The sequence below is a fragment of the Eleutherodactylus coqui genome, chromosome 7 (genome assembly GCF_035609145.1).
Source record: "Eleutherodactylus coqui strain aEleCoq1 chromosome 7, aEleCoq1.hap1, whole genome shotgun sequence".
Lineage (NCBI taxonomy): Eukaryota > Metazoa > Chordata > Amphibia > Anura > Eleutherodactylidae > Eleutherodactylus > Eleutherodactylus coqui.
The window spans coordinates 188,617,225-188,638,255 of NC_089843.1; the positions used below are offsets into that span (position 1 = coordinate 188,617,225).

Genomic DNA, 21,031 nt, shown 5'->3' on the forward strand with positions numbered 1-21,031 from the left:
ATAAGAGTGAACAACCAAAGGTGAATGTGGCTCAAAAGGATACAGAGGATATATTGTTGCTGGGTATGAAAGCTAGTATACTAGCAGAGGACTTAAACAGGGTTTTCATTACAGGGAGCAGAGAAAGCTGCTGCATCACAGTTATATGCCTATATGAAATGTGGTCTGTACATTGGGAGAGGGTATATTTCTTCCGCTGTCAACGTATATAGCAGCAAAGCAGACAGACAAACTACACTTTGGTGTGGGGAATTTTGCAGTTCTCTGTTTGTGGCCTCAGATGTCGCCAAAGTTGCCAGTCTGGTCACTATGAATTCTTTGCAAACCTTTGCAGCGAGCAGTGAGATTTGGAGAATTCCGTTACACTGCTCCAAACAGAAGAGCTCACACAGATACCAGATATACAGAACATGCCTCCCAGGGATTGGGGCTTATTTAGTTGGTGCTGCTTTTTATGTGAAAATAAAACAAAAAGAAAACCAAAACAGGGAAACAGCAAATACACACCGTCTCATCACTGATGTGCCTACATGGTGGAATTCCATGTAACATATGTTGCAGAGGCTAAGTCAGCAACAGAGAGCGATCACGGAGTACCAAATGTTGTATGCTGTTAGATGCTGTATGGAGGTTTGTTTATTTGTGTGCCGTTTTAGCCTGTTTTCATGAAGTGACCAAAATGCTCAATTGTGATGATGCACTGATCAGTATGACCAACCCTGCTGTCTGAGTAGATTTATATCAAAGATCACACTGTGCCCTCAAGGTGCTGCTGGTGGTGGAACTGCTTCTGCTCTCCTTCTGCTTCTGCCATGTTTCCACCTCCTACTTCTCTCAAAATTATATTTTTCTAAAGCACAAGAAACACCTGTAACTCTACAGCTTCTCCTTGGAGAAGGTCCATGCTTGGCTGTTCTGTTCACCTGGTGGAATGTGTCTTTTGCAAACTTTATGACATTGCTTGTGAAATAAGCAGCCCACCTGCTATCTTACATAGAGGAATATTGGGAAGCTCTAGAGCTGTTCCTTGGAGAAGGCTGTGCTTGATTGCTGTGTTCATCTTTCAGAATTTCTACTTGTAACCTTTATGACATGCTTATAAAACAAGCATCACACCTGCTGTCTCCTGTAGCGCAATGTTTGATCTAGGAGATTCTACATCGACTTCATTTGTTCTCACTGACAGCCATGTGCTATGATTGACCCACATACCATTATACACTATTTTGACCAGCTTTTGGGAGTATAATAGTGTTACCCAGATGTGTAGCTGTATTCTCATGCAATTTTGGTGGGCTTGGCTGTATTGGGAACATTCTGAATGGCAAATTAGTGAACCCAATCTTTCTTCCCCTTGCTTTAATGGGAGTCACAAATAACCGTCCTGATTCATGTTGCACAGCCCAATACCCACTCGAACCGATTATTCCGCTAAGTAGCCTCTAGGTTAGAATAACAGCAAGCAAAGTTAAAATTGTCTGCAGAAGACAATAGGGTAAAAAAAACAACTACTTCCCACATTCCTATAAATAGAGAAGTGGCACTGGTGCTTCATAATATGTAAAAGACATAAGTACAGTATTTACAAAAATAAGAGGTCAACACAGTAGGACCTAGCTTGAAAGAGCACAACCCTGTATGCTTACGTAGTGGGCTATGAGCACTGTATAATGCATCATACTTGGCACCCTAATGTGGTAGTATGCAGGAGCCTTTACACTGTGGGTATGACACTAAGAGCAGTAATGATCCATATTTATCCACTGGTACCCAGACAGTTTATAAGACGTAAGAAATGTATCAGAATTCTTCCGACTAGGAGAGGCTATTTAGGCAATTCTGTATATAATCTGATGCCGCCAAAGGTGGAGCATTACTGTAAGGGTGGTTTTACCCCTGCACTGAGGGTCTGTTTTAGTGCTCCGTTCAGCGAGCAGGAAAGGAGAACCTCTGCGGCTGAACGGCTCCATCTCAGGATGAAGTCGAACAACACCGAACAGATCCCATTGACTATAATAGGCTCTGTTCAATTGCTGCTCAGCTGCCCAGCTTTTTCTTCTAGTATTTTGAGCTGGATCTGCAGCGGACCTCCTCCTAATAGAAGTTCCAACGCAGATGTGAAACAGGCCTATGCTAAATTCTTGAGAGTCTTCTAGTGTGCCATTAACAGTACTGGAAAATACAGACTCCATGCCCTTTGCTTATCCATTATTAATAGCTTTTCTTTTTTCAAGATAAGCAAGTGAGGGTTCCTTCACACTGGCGATCGTGATATCGCTGCGAGAAAACCATGGCAAAATCGCAACTTTTTTACCGCGATTTTTGAGCAGCAACAGTGCTTTTCTTTGCAAAAGCATTGCTGCCACTTTTTTCACGCGATTTTGCTGCGTTTTTTTTTTGTTTTTTTTTTAGTACGAAAGTCAATTGGACCTTTTAATATTAAAAACACATTGCATCACACAAAAATTGCAAGTTTGAGCTTTGCAATGCGATAAAAAGGGGGCTCCTCAGGGAAACATGAGAGATGAAAAAACGCAAAACACAGAAAGATAGAACATGCCACAATTTTTTTTAATCGCAACATCTTATGAGTGAAAACAACATAAATGTGAAGGAAACCATTGAAAATCATTAGTTTCATAATTCTGCGTTTTTACTCACTCTTGCATCGCATGAAAATTGCGTGATTTTATCGCCAGTATGAAGGTGCCCTTGAGGGGAAGTAGATAATCCTACCTGTGATCTTGAGGGGACTGCTGAAGAGTTTTCATTATAGAACAGGAAGTATCTATAAAATGTGTTTAGACGGGACAGTTATCGTTCCAAAAACCGTTCAATTAATGAAAGTGAATAATCAATAATTGATCACTTTAAACACAAGCCAACGACTGAATGACGAACTAGAATTGTGCACTTTGTCCATTTCCAGTCGACATAAAAATCATCATTGGCTTCTCGTTGCGTTTAAACACTGATTGCTTATAGGAATGTAAAACACTGACCGAGAAGTCCGCGATTCTCAACGTTGATTTGCCAGGATGCCTGAGCGCTAACGGGCCGGTGATGACGTCACCAGTTTGTTCGCTCACGCAAACGAAAATCATGAGGTTCTCGTTTGGTGCAAAAGGGCCATTAGCGGTCAGTGTGAAAATTGCAAGATATTAGGATGTTTTAAATATAGATTCCGACATTGAAATTTACAAAAAAAAAAATCACAAAAATTCTTAAAATATCATCTGATACAGGTACTGTATATGGCATATAAATTCAAGAACACAGGCTTGTTTTAGTATTTCACAATCACTGTGATGGAGAATGCAAAAGTAAAGAAAAAATCAAAATATGACATAAAAGAAGTCAAAGAAAACAAATACAAAGACAGAAAATGCAGTGGGATATAACAAAGAGAAAAAATATAGGAAGGAAACAGTAAATATCCGTACAAACACAGACTTTAAAAGGATATGCATCATCCTGCATATACTGAATAGAAATAATAGCTTGGGCCTGTCCTATCAGCTCCATACTCCTCGCTACGTGACATATAGGACTATTTTTGTAGTATCTTTTTCACTGACTTTTTTTCCCTGTTTTTTAGTTTTATTGGGGGTAAAATGCTTAAAAAATGATTTTTTTAGCATTTCTAGTTATTTTTTTTAATTAGTATATTTACACTAAAATAATGTATGGGAATGGGTTCCTCATTTTGTTTTGGACGTTTTCATATATAATATGTATGGTTTTGGATTACAGGGCGCTTATAGCGACGGTTTTGGGTGGCGTTGGTTTTGGGTTATTTTCTTTCTTATGTATATATTGTTGTTTTATTCCGTAATTTTAATTGTTTTTTACTATCTATGTCCCCCATGATGTCATGTAAGACCTTTGGGGGACATTCACATTTTTAAATTTTTTTTCCATTTATTTTAGTTTATCTCCTCCAAAAACGGAGCAGAGAGATGGAAACCCTGAACCGAGTCGTAGCTTAGGTATGAAAGTAGTCTAAGTCTTTTCTACTTCACTCTACACTTCTAGTAAAACAAGTTACTGGTTCCTAAAATAACTTTCACACGTTGCTTCCAGCAATGTACTGTCACCAACAATTCCACACGTGATGAACCTTCCTTATCGGGCTGCCAAATGTGTCTTAAAGTAATAATAGTCCGCATCCTTGGTAGTTTAATATACAGAAGACACCAGGAAAATTCTCAGACTGTCCGTCCATAAAATGCGTAGAAAATAGAACCCATTGATGTCAATGGGCTCGTTCTCATGAACGAGTTTTGTGCGCACGCAAAAATATAGGACCTGCTCTATTTTTCTGTATGTTACACAGCAAAGACCGCCATAGAAGTCTATAGGAGGTGCGTAAATGTGCAATATGCTGCGGAATTCCAGGAAAAAGGAACACATCTCATTAAACTAAATAGCTTTCTACCTCAGGGTTGCGGAGAGTTTTGCGCACGCATGTGAACAGGCCATACAATACTATGTGCCAATATGCGCACAAATCAACCTCGTTCACTCTGCAAATATGCTGTGCTGAGGTGAGCGTATTTGCACATTGTTGTCTGAAAAACCTGAGTCTTGTCCGTAAACCTGATCAGAATAGGGCATGCCATGAGTTTTTCCAGCCAGTCCGTGTGTTCATGTTAACTCTGTGGTGTGTGTTGCCACATTGAATAATATGGGAGTGCGATGTTCTCCGTATTTCACTGGGGCCGCCGCTGCTGCTGCCAGCACCATTGACAACAAGGTGAAGCCCCTGGATGTGACCGCATCCAGGGGTTTCACATCCAAGGAATCCCCTGCTGCAACTGTCACAGACACAGCAGGGGATAGCGGGCAGCGCTTTCTTTTTTACTTTTTTCTCATGTTTCCTAGCAATATGTATAAAAAAAAAACATACATAGACAATGTAATTGCGTATGTACTAAATTTCGAACGCATGTAATGCACAGTAAAATAGAACATGCTGCATTCTTTTTAATATACGCAATAGATAATAGATATATGCAAATGTGAATGGAACAATGAAAATCTGTGTACTTTTATTGGCGCCATTCACTGCGTATTATGTGTGTGTACATTGCTCGCATAATACACGATTTAAATACGTTCGTATGAGTCTGGCTTTAAAGTCCCATCTCGGCATTTCAGTTGGGTTGAAGTCTGGACTTTGACTGGGCCATTGCAACATCTTGATTCTTTTCCTTTTCAACCATACTGATGTAGATTTGCTAGGGTGCTTGGGATAATTGTCCTGTTGTATGACCCAGCTTTAGCCAAACTTTAGCTTTTGGCTAGATGACCTCACATTTGACTCTAGAATACTTTGGCATACAGAGGAGGTTGTCGTTGATTAAATTATTTAATGAAGATGATAAGAATAAACATATTGGTATGCCATACTAGAGAATAGCAACAAAACACCTACCTGTTTTGGTCAGACGTCAAGTCCTTAATCCTGCAATACTACACCTTTCTGGACAAATGATGATGATAACTTTATTTTTCAAAAGTAGTTGCAGACTAATTGCCAAGTATATCATCATCATACACAGAAAAGCTTTGTTGTAATAAAATAAATTAAATTAATAGAACTCCGTTGACACAAGTTTAAAAATTCTTAAAATTAGATGTAGTGAATTTTCACCCAGGGTAGTGTTCCAGGGTTCTTCATGACATGTGTCCGAAATGCGCAGAAGTTTTGTTGCTATTCTCTGGTTTGGCATATTAACATGCCTTTTCTAATCGGCTTCAATGAAGGATCTGAGTCACTATCTGTGTTGCTGAACAAACTACTTTTTCCATATACAGTCTCCTGACTAGGGTAAGTGCCGCACAATGGATGTGCTTCAGGCTCACGGTCAACTGGTACCTTCACTACAATTACTCAGTTCAATGACTGCAAGGTGCCTAGATCCTGTGGCTGCAAAACAAGCCCAAATCACCACCTATTCACCTAATGCTTGACAGTTGGTATGAGGTGTTGGTGCTTATATATGCTGTATTTAGTTTAAACCACATGCGGCACTGGGAATTATAGCCAAACATTTCAACTTAAATTTTGTCTTCCAAGGCAAATTGTTCCAGAAGTCTTGTGGCTTGTTCAGAAGCAGTTTTCAAACTTAAGCCATGCTGCTATGTTCTTCTTAGAAAGAAGATGATTTCTCCTGGCAACCCGTCTATCAAGCCTACTTATTCAATCTATTTCTAATTGTGCTGTTATGAACCTAAACATTTAACATTCTAATTGAAGCCTTTAAAGATGTAGCTTATGGCTTATTTTTGCAATTTCTCTGAGAGTTCCACAGACTACCCTTGGGGTGAATTTGCAGGGATATCCACTCCTGGGAAAATTGTCAACTCCTGGGAAAATTGACAACCATCTTGAATGTTTTCCACTTGTGAATAAGCCTTCTTATTGTAGAATACTGGGCTCCAAATTGCTTGGAAATGCTTCCCAGTTTGAGGGGCAGCAACAATTGCTTCTCTAAGATCATTGCTGATGTGTTTCCTCTTTGGCATTTTGTTAACACATGGCTGAATACTACAGACCAGCAAACTGCTAAAACTTCTGCTTTTATAGAGGTGGTCACACTTTCAATTAATCAAGGACATTTGATTAGCATCACCTGGCTGCTACTTACCATCTTAATTCCTATGGAAACAGTAAGGGTGTACTTAATTTTTAAAACACCGCTTCTGAATTTTGACCTGACTTTTGCTAAATAAATAATGACACAATTTGTCAAGTGTTATTGTTCATCTGAGGTTGTATTTACCTAGTTTTAAGACCTTCTGAGAACCAGATGCTATTTTCATAATGTCCTGATATGTAAAACCATAGAATTCAAAGAGGGTGTACTTAGTTTTTCTCATGACTGTATATTGAATGGGAGTGAGGAATCCAAATATCCACAGAAGGACAGGAATTTGGATGTGTTACCCCGGAGCATCAGACATATTGATGCATTCAATAATTATTAACTAAAAAGGAAGTTTTCATTGAGCTAAACATGATATAAATAATATAATTACATTCTACATTGACTGTCGTTCTAATTACTCCTTTAAATGTATTTGAACAACTCCTTCCTAAATACAGGGTTTTCTTTGAGCTGCCTTCCTGTTTTTAATAAGTCCTTTATAAGTCCCTTCCTCAAACAAATAGGAAGTATTTGTTTTTTCCAGATGATACCTGTTTTGATGGATTACATTTTAAAAGCAAAAAGCCTTTGGTTGATAAAAAATATCCATATATAAAAAGGTGGGCAATGTATTACAGGTAGCAAATAATGAAAGCTAAATAATCACTATATTTAAGGTCCAGTACTTTAAGAACAGCTATATAAATTTACAAAAAACTTGTGGAAAGAATATTTGCAGGGCTTGTCTAGTTGTAAACTACTGATGGCTTATCCATAGAATAGACAATCAGTAGTAGATCAGCAGCGGTCTGTGAATGGATCTCTTCATCATATCCTATAACTGCTCAATTGGGCGCATTTCAGGTGAACATGCTGGCCACACTGTTAGGCCTCCCTCACATAGGGCGTTTTATACAGCGTTTAGCGCTGCCTTTTCAGCCCAGCGCTAAACGCTGTACAACACTCCCATTCATTTCAATGGGACTGCTCACACAGGGCTGAAAACGCAGCGCCTTGCAACGCTGCGCTTTGACAGCGATGCATGTTCTATTTTTGGGCGTTTTCAGCCCTGCGTCGCCCACTGAAATGAATGGGCAGCGGTTTTAGCACTGCTGAAAACGCGGCAACACTTGGTGCCGCATTTTTGGCAGCGTTAACCGCTCGCCGATTTTCGGGGTGAGGGCTTGCAATAGAAGCCCTACCCCGAAAATCTGTCCCAGCTGGCTACAGAAAAAAAAGAAAGTTAATACTCACCTAGCCGCTGCTGTCCGGGTCGCAGCTGCTGGTCTCTGCCGCTGATCCGGGCTTCCCCTGCATTCACAAGTCTATTGCCTGAGCAAGCTCTGATTGGCTGAGACAGTCAATGAAGGCTGTGATTGGGCATCGAGCAAGCACCGACAACCAATCACAGCACTCTATTGCTGGAGGCGGGGTTCTCAAACCTGGCCTCAGGCAATAGACTTGGGAGTGCCGAGGAAGCCCGGATCAGCGGCCGCGACCCGGACTGCAGCGGCTAGGTGAGTATTGCTTTTTTTTTTTCTTTTCAGCATTCTTGGCTGCGTTTTCAGCTGAGCTGAAAACGCAGCCAAAACGCTGGCATAAAGCATGCCAGCGCTGCTGAAACGGGGCGGAATCTGCAGTAACGCAGCATCGAAAAACGCTGCGTTTCTGCAAACGCCCTGTGTGAGGGAGGCCTTAGTAGCAATTCTCCAGAATGCTCCTTGAAATAATTCTGGACAACTTGGCCTGATGGCATCGTACATTATCCTGCTGAAATATCCATTATTGTAAGGGTACATAAAGTCCATGAGGGGCTGCACATGGTCACCAAATAGTAAAACGTAGCTGATATCAGTCAATTATGTGGTTGCAATTAGGTGGACAAGTGGACCCAATCCATGCCATAAGAACACACCCCATGCCCATATGGAACAACCACCAGCCTACACAATGTCTTGCTAACAACTGGTGTATATGGCTTCATGGGGTCTGTGCCACACATGAACCCTACCATCAACCCAAAACAATTGGTACTGCGATTCGTCAAACCACACAACAACTTTAGGATCCAGTTAGCATCCTCAGAAGGCTAGGTGTCATGGTGTTAACACAGGCACTCTGGTGATTCTTCCCATTCTAGCTAAAGAACACTGCGATGACCTATGGGATGGATGTGATCTCTGCTGGAGTCAACAAATTTAGCCAGATGCCACTGATCATGATCATTAAGCACCTGTGGATGGCCTCTGTGCTGTACACTATGGATGGTAATACCTTCAATTACAAATTCCCATTACTCACCTGATACCATTGATCGAGAAATGTTAAATGCATGCACAACTTCAGAAAGTGAATGTCTCCTCTCTCTGGTACCCACGATAATGCTTCATCCGAGCTTCGATAAGTCACATCACCTTATCATGAACATGATGGCCAGTGTTCAGCCTCACTCACAACATAACAGGTCACAACTTGTGTTAGTTTTCTCAAGCTGCTCCCTGAGGTAACTCCACTTCATAATCAATTTACATACTGCTATCTCATGACTTTTGGCACATCAGTGTACCTTTCGTTCATTAAAATATTAAGCTAAAAGTCACAAAATCAAGCTTAATATAACATCCATCGTAGGTTAGGCAACCGAATCAGTGATTTTACTGGTGATATGGGCAAGTTGACATCCCAATAGTTTGAAACATAACATTCTCTAGTATCAAAAAATACCTACGCATAGCCAACTTAATATTATACTACCCATAGTTGTTTTTAAGCTAACAGTCCAATAAAATAAAAAATGTGTGTGTGTGTATATATATATATATATATATATATATATATATATATATATATATATATACACATCATATTGTATTTGTTGCCGCACTTACCTGTTTTTGGCTTGTGGCTTTTCTGTGATTTATCGTTGTGTTCATTTTTTTCTTCTCTCTCTTTCCATCTTCTTACTTGTTCTTCCCTCATCTTAAAGAACAAAATCTGTTTCTGTTCTTCACTAAGTTCTGCCAGGAGTTCAGGATCGATGTACATATCAGCTAATATTTGTTTAAGCATGGCTACCGTCACGTATATACACTTCTTAAATGGGAAATCCTTAGATTTAAACTCTAAATAACACTTGTAATATTCCAGTGGAAATGGTTAAAAATGGAGATTTTTCTTCACACATCAAAATAATAAAATATAAGTGCGTATTATAGGATCCATGTCAAAGTGTCCTGGAAAGAAAAAAAAACACATGATCATTACACAATAATGTTTAAAGAGACTCTGTCACCTACTTTTAGACCTATGAGCTAAGATTCTGGGTTGAAAAGTGTTGGAACTGCTGAGTCCGGGGATGTAAGAGTTATACTTACCTCACCCGTCGTTCCCCTGGGATTAGTGCATTCAGTGGTGTTGCTAAGTAGTCTGCCCGTTTTAATTTTATAATAGGCGGGTTACTTAGCAGCGCCACTCAATGTACTGAGCGGCAGCTTCCTTTGCTGATACCAGGGGAATGACGAGGAAGGTATGTATAACACATTCCCGGACTCAGTGTGTCACCTACCTTTGGCTATAAGCCTAGCAAATTTGTTTTTGATTCAAGTATTAAGGTTAATAATAGGCCTTCCCATTGGTGGCTGAATGGCACGCACACCAGATGTTTTCCATTTCCAAATAACATTGCTAAGAGTAGACTTTGGAAGATCCAAAAGTGCTCTGATGTCCCATACTGATTGGTTGCTCCAGTGACATCCCATCACCATGCACTGTTGAAAGTCTCTCAACTCTACACCTTGTGGCATTCTGATGGTTTCAGTACTGGGATATTTCTGTGTGATACTCTCCTTTATACCTAATGCTCACACAACCAATTTGCATGCCCCCTCACCTGACAGCACAGGATTGGTGGGGGCCCAATACTTTTGTCCATATCAATGCATCATGCAGAAATCTATCATGTAAAGTGCCAGATCATGTTGAAAGATAATTTTTTAGCAAGCTTGCCCAACACAGACACTCCTTTCTAGTGTACATTAAATGCTAGGAAGCAATGGAAAGATTAAAAATGACAGTGGAAGCATGTGTTCATAAACATGTCATATTTAAACCTACCATTGCCAAGCACTTTTACTCTGGATTATGGGTTGTCCACATATAATTGCTAACCATTACAGGTAAATATAACACACTACATAACATACTGAAAATGCTGTAGTTTTAGCCATCAGCAAACCTTTTCTTATGCCAGATATTGCTCCATTAAAATAAAATAACCTTAATTATTGGACAAAAAAGAATATACCATTAAGTCTCATCTGATGTTATTATGCCGAGCTTAAATTGTGATTTTTACTTGATTCATCTAACATCTGTATTAAAAGGAGTGTTAAGACAGCAGAAATGCAGCCCTAAGCTCTCGCTCATGACCTGAAGGTCGTAAGTTCAATCCCTGCTTGGTTCAGGTAGCTGGCTCAAGGTTGACTCAGCCTTCCATCCTTCTGAGGTCGGTAAAATGAGTACCAAGCTTGGTGGGGGGATAATAAATAAATTACCTGAAAGTGCTGCGGAGTAAGTTGGCGCTATACAAAGAAGAAGATTTTTAGTTATTTATTTTTTAATAAAAAGACTTGTGATTAATATGACCCCTTTATAGTATGCATCCGAGAGAAATTTGGGACAGTTGATACCTAGAATGCAGAGTAAACTTTGTGGCACCTTCTATAGAACCTTATTAATTCAATATGTGGATAAGGGTGTTTTCACACCTGCGGCAGGGATTTCGCTTTCCTGCTCCATTGGGGAAGCAAGAAAGGGAAAATCCTGTGACCTAACGGCTCAGTCTGTGGACGGAACCGAACAGCGCCCACTTTCCGCCCAGCTACACGGCTTATGGATGGTAGAAAATGAATTGCATGCAGTTCTTTTTCTTCCATCATTTTCTGACAGATCTGCGACAGAACCTCTAGCTGGTGGTTCTGACACAGATGTGAAATTGGCCTAACCTATTTCTTGTTAGATCTCCAAGGAGACCCAAAGTTTAATTTGCCTCTTAGTTATCTGTCTTACAATATTTTTCTAACATCTGACAATATAGAGATAAGAAGGTTTGACCATTGTCATAGATTTATTTTCTTTCCGTTTTTGGATAATAAAAATATAATTCTACCTATTTTGGGATAGCTAATTTAAAATCTAATCTATTAAAGAAGAGGCAACTTCCGTAAACTTCCCTTTCTATTAATATAAACTCTGTTTTTGCTTCAGTCTGGATCAACGCACAAAAAATATAGAATATGCAGCCAGAGTTGCTACGTCCGGCTGATAGCAAAAAGCATGACTTGGTGGCTACTGCCACATATTCACTTTGAGCTTTTACGCACATATTGGACCCAGCCTGAAATGGTCTGCGACAGACCAAAAAGTTGTATTATGGTCTGGATATAGCTTTCTTTTACATAGATGGAGTCAACATTCTAAATTTTTTTACCAACTATCTAACTGGCAGGCATAATTAAAGTTCAAGTAACGAACAATAAAAATTATGCTTATTCTTCGTTATAAAAAACGGTGTGTGTCATATACATGAGTAATTTTTCCAGAAGTCCATGGGAGGTGCGAAAATGCACAAAGGGAAGGGTGTGACAATGCACAAATTGCAGGGAAAAGAACACATCTAGAGCTCATTAGGCTTGTGTGAAATGGCCATGCATGTGCAAAAAGTACAATACTATGCACAGAAACGCACGCAAACACACAGTTTATGTACCTTTTCAAACATCGTTCATTTGCAAATACATTACGCTGCAGCAAGCATGTATGAGTATTGGCTCAAGTGAATCCGCCCTATAGCTGAATGCGCAAATGTGCAGAAAAATAGAGCACGCTGTGATTTTTTTTTGTGCGACTGAAATGCGGAGGAAAAATATGCTCATGTCAGTGAACCCATTGAAATAAATAGGTTTTATTTTCAGCGTATTGTGCGCGCAAATACACCCACGTGTATTCAGGCACAAAAGAAATAAGGTCAAACAAAGGTCTCCTTCAGAAGGGCGTCTTTACATCTACAGATTATTAGTGCAAATAGCCATTTAAATCGTTGAGTGGTTGAGTCTCCTGTGCAAAAAACCATGCCCTGCAAGTGCAGAATGTTCAGTAAAATGTGCCAATATGCGCGCAAAAATGACTTGTTCAGGCCTTAGTCAGACGGGCGTTTTTTCCCGCGATTTTTTAAAACCAATGCTTTGCAATGGTATCGGACACATGAGCGCTTTTTATGCGCTCGTCCGATAAATTATAGAACAGAAATCGCAGATCGCACCTATCTGAGATCTGCGATTCCTGTTCTCTTCTCTATATGCGCTCAATGGGGCCGGCGGCAGCAGCGCCGACCCCATTGAGAACATATAGAAGACAAATCATTCTTCTCTGCCACAGCTGTAACAGCTGTGGCAGAGAAGAACGATGTTTGCCCATTGAATTCAATGGAGCCGGCAATACAGCCAGCTCCATTGAAAGCAATGGGCTGCCGGCGAGCGCAGGATGAATTGTCGGGAAGGGCTTAAATATATAAGCCCTTCCCTGCAATTCATCCAGAAATGTGTAAAAATTAAAAATATATATATACTCACCTTGTCCCGGCAGACGGAGTTCAGAGCGGCCGGCCTGCAGTGGGTGTGAAGGGGGTGTGAGTCAGACTTGCCCCTGATTGGCTCATCGCTGTGTCAATATTCACCGCGGGGAGTCCCCTCATCACTGAACACTGTGACAGCACTGTCACAGTGTTCAGTACAAGGGGACTCACCGCAGAGAGTAAAGAATCCCCTGCCACAGCTATGACAGCTGTTGCAGAGGATCACGATGTTCTGCCATTACTTTCAATGGGGCCGCAGCTGCTGCCAGCGGCCCCATTTAAATCATTGGGCTGCCGGCAACCCCTGCAGTGATTTTTTGGGGAAGGGCTTTAAATAGAAGCCCTTCCCTGAAAATCATTCCTAGCTGTAGTAAAAAATAAAAAATATATATACTCACCTCTGCTGCTGTTGGGGCTCAGGTGTGTCTATCCGCTTCGTCTCCGACAGTGTATTGAAGTTCTTACAGCAGGTTGGGATTTAAAATCCCCACCTGCTGAAAGGGCTGTATTTGATTGGCTGAGTGCTCAGTCAGTAACAGGCAGTGCTCAGCCATTCAATAAATGACAGCTGAGTGCTGCCTGTGATTAGTCACAGTGCTCAGCCATTCATTGAATTGGTGGAAATAGGCACGCAGCTTCGTTCACGCGTGTTTTCGCACATGCATGGACGCACAGATTTGTGGGCACACAAATGTGCAAAACAACACTGATGTGAATGAGGCCTAACACTGATCTTACTGTGTAAACCCAGGCAAAGTGTTTGTGTGTGCAAAAGGCATAGACAGTCCAGTGAGAGATAAAGATCATTGACTCAGATATAACCTATACGTTACACAGAATGAAGAATATACTGAAAACTCTATCGGAAAGAAAAGGAAAAATTGTGATGGAGAAATACTAAAAACAACACATGGAATGCAGCAATGAACAAAAGCAGCTTGTTCTCACTGATTGCATCATTTTCTGTGACCTTTGTAAGATGAATTTACTCCAATTTAGACCCATATTTTAGCCCTAGATGAAAAGAGGCATAAGACACACTGTAACTTAATATCATGCACTAGTGAAAACCCAATAATATGCATGACTACCCAAATACTCATGACATTTATTACACAAGTTATGCAAATCAACATTGGGAATTTTTCCCCTGTTGTGTTTGAAGGATATAAGTTTTGCAAAATGTTCCTTATATTTCAAGTTTGTTTGTTTTTATAAGTCTGCACGTATTTCCTTCTATGGGTTACGTAAGAACGTGAATGACAGGAAGAACAAAGCAGATGCTCATCTTTACTAAGACAATCGCATTCATCCAAATTCATGAAATTCCAAGACAAATATGTTTTATGTTAGAGCTCTTCCAGACTACAGCCAAACAAAAGCAGAAGACAGAATGTGCTGCACTATGAGCGTTAGTGCTGTTGGAATTGTTCCACAACATGCAGCGGAATTTGCCGCTGTGGAAATCTGCTTGCCTAAATGCAAATGTTGATGTGCAACTGCTTGTAGGATTAAGCCATTTTTAATTCTGCCTCAGAATCAGCACATTAGAAAAGCACATTTCGGTGCAGAATTTTCCATACAGCAGCAAATTTTACTACTAATTCTGTAGCTTTACATCTAGATCTATCAAAATTAAAGTACTAACAACCACTTGTCCGTGAGTAACTGAGTGAGTTACATGCTCCGCGCTGATCCCATGACGGTATGGTCATCACAGGTCCTTCATCCCAGGCATGATTTCACCTCAGCAAGCAGCTGAATTACCGGAGCACTGAGCCCCGCTCCTGATCATATGATGGTGACGTCATCACAGGTCCTTCAATATTTTGACCAACGCCAACCATCTCCAACTCCAACCATCATCACAACTCCAACAAACACTGTCACTATAAATAATACTAATAACTAGTACTATAACGGCCACCTGTCTTTTGGTGATGTGAGACTGTGTGAGTTACATGTGATGATGTCACTGTCATGTGATCAGTCACCAGGGCTCTGAGCTCTGCTCTTGACCATATGCCGGTGACTCATGACAGGTACTTCATCCCTGAGCACTAAATGAGGGATTATGGGCAGACTACATGCCCCACAAACCCACTTGGCCTCAGTTGCTATGGATACAGCAGTACTCAGTCTAGCAGTTTGTAGTTTGCTGTGAGACAGCCGGAGACCTGTGTGGAGACTCCAATAAATTACTCCTCACAAATGTCCACATACATAGCTGGCGGTGTATATTGACCAACAAGATTAAAGCATAGTCATTCCCAACTATCTTTGCATCTCCTGAACGTGATATCATGTCATCTCAAGTGCTAATGCCACCAACACCAGTCCAGCCTTCATCAAATCGTCAACCATTGTCCAGTGTTGGAACAAATGTCACTGTCATGCAAACAGGTCACCATAGAGGGTTCAACGCCGCCAGGAAACTAATGCAGCTTACAAGACACAGCTGCAAGCCACGATTTCACCTCAGCCACCAGCTGAAGTATGTAAATCTTGCACAGAAATATTTTGACCAACTTCAATTTTTTCATCATATTATATTAGTAAATGGTGCATTGTACCACCCAGAAACACAGATAGTAGTCTATATGAGAGAAAGTGTTCTATTGCTTTTTCAACCCCCAATATAGGATGTGTGTGGTGCTTAGACACTGTGCTCATCTTATTTCACAGAAAGGTTTATATTGCACGTTCACAAAAGTGATAGTTTAAGGAAAATACATAGAAAGCATTATAAAATTGAATATGTTTAATGTTCTTTAGATTGCTATATACAAGAGTTCAAACCCCGTTTCTCAGAGTAAATGCTTAAATACCACATGGAAAGTCTCTAATGCGTTCCCATGGAGAGGCATGCATTACTAACATAGTATGTTACGCAAAAAAAAAAGACATATTGCTATCCAGTTTAGCCTATTACCCCCTAATGTTGATCCAGAGGAAGTTAAAAAAAAGTCCACTGAGGTGGAAGCCAATTTTCCCCACTCAACGGAAAAAAAATTCCTTTCCGACTCCAAGTCTAACAATCAGAATAATCTCCCGATCGCCATCCCTGCTTTCTATCACTGACCTATTACTTACTCGCACACATTCTCGCCCAGATCAAGCATTGTCATTTTATATTCCAACTATTTATGCAGCACAGTATCAAACGCTTGGAAATGTCCAGATACACAGGATCCAATAACTCTCCCCAATCCAGTCTAGAATTTACCTCCACATAGAAGCTGATCACGTTGGTTCGACAGGGGTGATCCCTCAAAAAACCCAAGCTTATACGGAGTTATACGGCTATTTGCCTTGAGGTCCCACAGGACTCACTATAGAGTCCTTAAATATAAGAAACAACGCTCTAACTACCACTTATTTCCCTTAGAAGCTGGGGGTGTATACCATCAGGACCTAGTGATCTGTCTATTTTAATCTTTTTAAGATGGCTCTGCACTTCTTCCTGAGTTAAACTGGTGAAATTTAGTAGAGAGTTTACTTTATCACTCTGTAACCAATTTGACATTTCATTTTTCCTTGTGAATACGCTGGAGAAAAAACTGTTTAATAGATTTGCTTTCTCATCATCACTATGTATACTGCACATAGTATAATATACATACTACATTGGGGTTTTTTTACAATGGGATATTATCAATGATGTATGCCTCTGTATGCCAGTGGAATACATTGCAGCCTTCTGCAATATAAACCCTCTGAAAGAAAGTAAAAATGACATGTGAACAGAGCTTTACATGTGGCATACTAGACTATATTCTATCAGCTCAGTCTGTGTACTATAAATATATTGTTACGATCGTGGGGGCACAGGGCCCACACGATTGTGACCAAAGGGGATGCACACGGGTATCACCAGGGTCACACGGGACTCACACCGGTTTCAGGCAACTAGCCCTGGCTATAAGGAGGTTGACCTGGCCCTACCTAAGTGGGGATATTGCCCCAATAAGGGCAGCCCAGTGGTCTTCGGATCTGGGTCCTAGCTGATCCTAGAAGCCACGCACCAGAACAGGATGCATTCACATGGCACATGACAGACACAGAATACACTGCATACAACATGCAACCACTAGTAACAGATTGGAAGCTGAATATAAATACCAGGTATTGGTTGACATTATGTACAAGATGTTGAAAGCTAGCAGGCCACTTCACGGCTCCTGGTTATACTGCTAGTCCCTACACTAACCAGGAGTCCAGCAGAACCACCGTTCACACCGCACGCTGCAGCAGGACACACAGCAAGCTAACACAAAACTGACAGAATTTAAATGTACAAACGGACATGAACCAAGTCACACTGCAAACTTCACCAGACAAGCATTCATGACTACTCACCTTAGTGGCCATACAGACTAACCAGGAGCTGGGTTTATATGTGAGCACAGATCCAGGGGATTGGCTAGCAGAAAGTACCACACCCAGCCAGCTCAATCATTAACCCTGAGAGTGCTGTGCTGCTGGAATCACAATAGAACAACATGTCTCAGCAGCACACGTAACATATATGTAAGTTTAAATATTGTATTCTTTATTACTTAAATTTTATCTGTACATTAAATATGTAAAGGAATCAGTGAAAGAGCCACATGTATGGAAAGTATCCAGATCTAGAAGTTCAGTCCGCTTTATTGTACAGTTTGGACCCACCTAGTGAGCCTTATGACATGGCTAAATATCCCTGTCTGGTTTTATGAGGTAAAACTAGGAAAAACATTTAACGCAAATGTCCAAACACGTTTTTTTATCTGTAAACCCTCTGTAAAACAAATTGACATCTTAAGTCAATAGGTTGAGTGATGCATTGATACTTAGGCACTAAGTAATAGTAAATGTGATGCACTCTGACCTGCCAAATTCTTTTTTTTTTATACTCTTTTGACCATATCTCAATAAATTTGAAAATCTGCCTCGCATGCAGAAGTAATTTTTCACAACTTTATTGTATCACTAAAATAAAGGTTCAACATTGTTAATAATGTACTTGGTGAGTGCATTTTTTCAAACGGGAAGGACTTTTTCTAAAGATCTATTTATAATAATATATAATCTACCAGTACAAACAACCAATAGAGAGCATGTCAGTCAGTGCTTGCTACCACTGTGTACACGGGCACATTATCAGTTCCATGGGGACAATTGATCGTTAAGATGATTGTTCCTCTCCATACAGCAGTCATCGCTGGCGTAACTATCGGGAATGCAGGGCAGGGGATGCGGTTGCACCCGGTGCCCAGGAGCCTTAGGTGGCCCATAAGGCCTCTCTTCTCCATATAGGGAGCCCAGTATTATGAATAAAGCTTTATAGTTGGGGGCCCTGTTACAGGTTTTGCATTGGGGCCCAGGAGCTTCAAGTTACACTTTTGCGTTAAGGGGTTAAGAGAATAAACTTTTGCACCCGGGCCCATGAGCCATTAGCTACGCCCCTGGCGGTCATTGATCGGCTGCGGAGAGGTACAACCAACTAGCTAGCATTTTATGCTCACCTAAACACCACGATGAGCAGATGAACAAACATTTCCTTGTATGTTGGCAAATCCCTTAGCCTTTTACATGGCCTGATTCTTGGGCAAACGAGTCTTTGTAGGAATGTTCAGGCCCGAAAGTTAGCCTGTGTAAAAGGACCTAAAAGCCTCTCAATATATCATGTGTTCCTAGGAAAATTTGTTCCCAAATCTCTCTTTTTCAAGGAGGTGTGTTTCCCTATGTCTAAATGCCATCATTGAAAACTAATTGTGTCTTAGGGTCCTTCCACACGGGACAACCTGTTGGGCGCAGGTGCCCAACAGGTTGTCCCAGTGATGATTATTCCTTGCTTTTACACAGGAGCGAGCATCACTAGTGAATTCAGGCGAAGCGAGCCAGAGATCGTTCCGGCCCATCTGCTTCTATTCACAGTAAACAGGTAGTCGTTCATAGATGAACAACTGCCTGTTTACACGGGATGATCCATTGTTCAATTATCTGCATGCAGAAACTGAACGACAAGTGAGAAGCAAAAAAATTATTATTAGTCTATCAGTCAGGGCATGCATTTACAAGGAAAGATAATTGTTCAGATTCCCGCTGGACGCAGGAATCTGAATGATTTATCGTCCCATGTAAAAGGCCCTTAGTTATTTTCCTAAATAGTAGGTTCCTGTAAATACAGTATACACGGAGTGAATAGAAATATGGAAACACCTACGAAATGCATGAGATTTTAATCATTAGCACTGATCTATCTGCCCTTTGGACCCCTGCTTGGCTGAGCGCTTTCCTGACAAATTTGTGTTTACTTCACCTCTTGCGCTGCTCTTGGTGGTTTTGGTAACTAGCTGGTAACAGCAGCTGAGTCACTCAAACCCCTGACCAATGGAACCTTGTTGCTCAGGCAGATATTCACTTCTGCCCAGCAGCATCTATGTCATATTACCTCCACTTACATTACAGGGGATTATAAATCATATTTCAATAAAACATGTAGAAACCTATGCATGCATTTCGTGCAGTGTTTCCATATTTTTGTCCACCCCCTGTATGTCTCCTTTTACAAACTGTGAGCTACTTTTATCTTCTTGCCATAGAAGTCACCAGCAGACATCCACCCAGCGCCACTTTCACTCTTGCCAGCATGTACATTATCAGGCGTATCTATGAAGTGGATCTTGAATGTATCTTACAACAACAGCCTAGAAAGTATTGCTGTACAGCACAATTGTACCAATGTTTCTAGGGAGACCCTCGACGTTTACAGTACTTGCACAAAGACGAGAATGTAGAGAATTTGAATAGTTTGTTCAAGTCACATACTTTTCTGTTAGTTACGCCCTTCATTAACCTGAATCTCAAGCACAAACAGAAGAATTCCAGTATTACATTGGCAGAGGTTCAGAATGAGACGTATCATAAGAATAGGCAAGGGGAATTGAGTTGACTTTCACAGAATCGCATACTAACTTAGGATAGAAGCCAAGATAACCCAACTGCTCAGATAAAAGTAAAAAAGAGCAGAAGCTCTAAATGACATTAACTGTATGAGACACTTATTGCCTGGATGCTTATGTTACACTGACGATACTTCTAGACATGCACTGACAGATGACATACATCAAGTAGGAGCGAACTTACCTGGGCAAGTGGAGATGTTACACTACTATGGACAAAGCAACTGTCCCATAATCAAAAGGAGTTAAAAAGTTCTTACATAGATCAAGCGTTCTTAGAAAAACTGAGAACAAATAGAACAGTTAACATGTTGTACTTACCAGACTGTTCTTTGTTATGTGCGAGAATTCTGTAACTGACAATTCAATCTCTGTACTTACGGAAGTACTCACAAATCCTGTCATTGAACTTGCTGGGCTGGGCATGAATACCTAGTATTTACATATCTCCACCCAAAATACCAGGATAGAACCAGCTAACAATGCACTGGAATTCTTATGTTCATTTTTAGTCCTAAGCACCCCCTGGTGTATAGCAGTGGTATTACAATGTTGTCTAATCCATTGAGTCTACTGTATAATACATACAAAGTGCATCATAAACATGAAATATTACATAAAGAAAAACATACATTTTTACTACATTCACCCTTTTTGGTGCCAGATGTACCTAGATATTGTACACTTCTGGTAGCATGAAGAGCTTTCACACCACTAAGGGCTTCTTCAGACGAGCGTATGTGCAAATTCGCTTGTTACAGCGCAAACGTATTTGTACAGTGAACAAGGTTGATTTACAT

General features: G+C 40.6%; 1 protein-coding gene across 2 annotated transcripts in view; it reads right to left on the minus strand.

The window, feature by feature from the left end:
- Window positions 1-20,647, minus strand: part of SH2D4A (SH2 domain containing 4A) — a 116,503-nt gene extending 95,856 nt beyond the window's left edge. For both annotated transcript variants that reach the window (XM_066574142.1, XM_066574141.1), the window contains exons 1-2: window positions 20,553-20,647; window positions 9,542-9,886 (exon numbers count right to left, since the gene is read on the minus strand). In XM_066574142.1, coding sequence (XP_066430239.1) covers window positions 9,542-9,722 — 181 coding nt within the window. In that variant the 5' untranslated portion in view covers window positions 9,723-9,886; window positions 20,553-20,647. The remainder of the gene's footprint in view (window positions 1-9,541; window positions 9,887-20,552) is intronic.
- Between the last annotated feature and the right edge of the window lie 384 nt (window positions 20,648-21,031).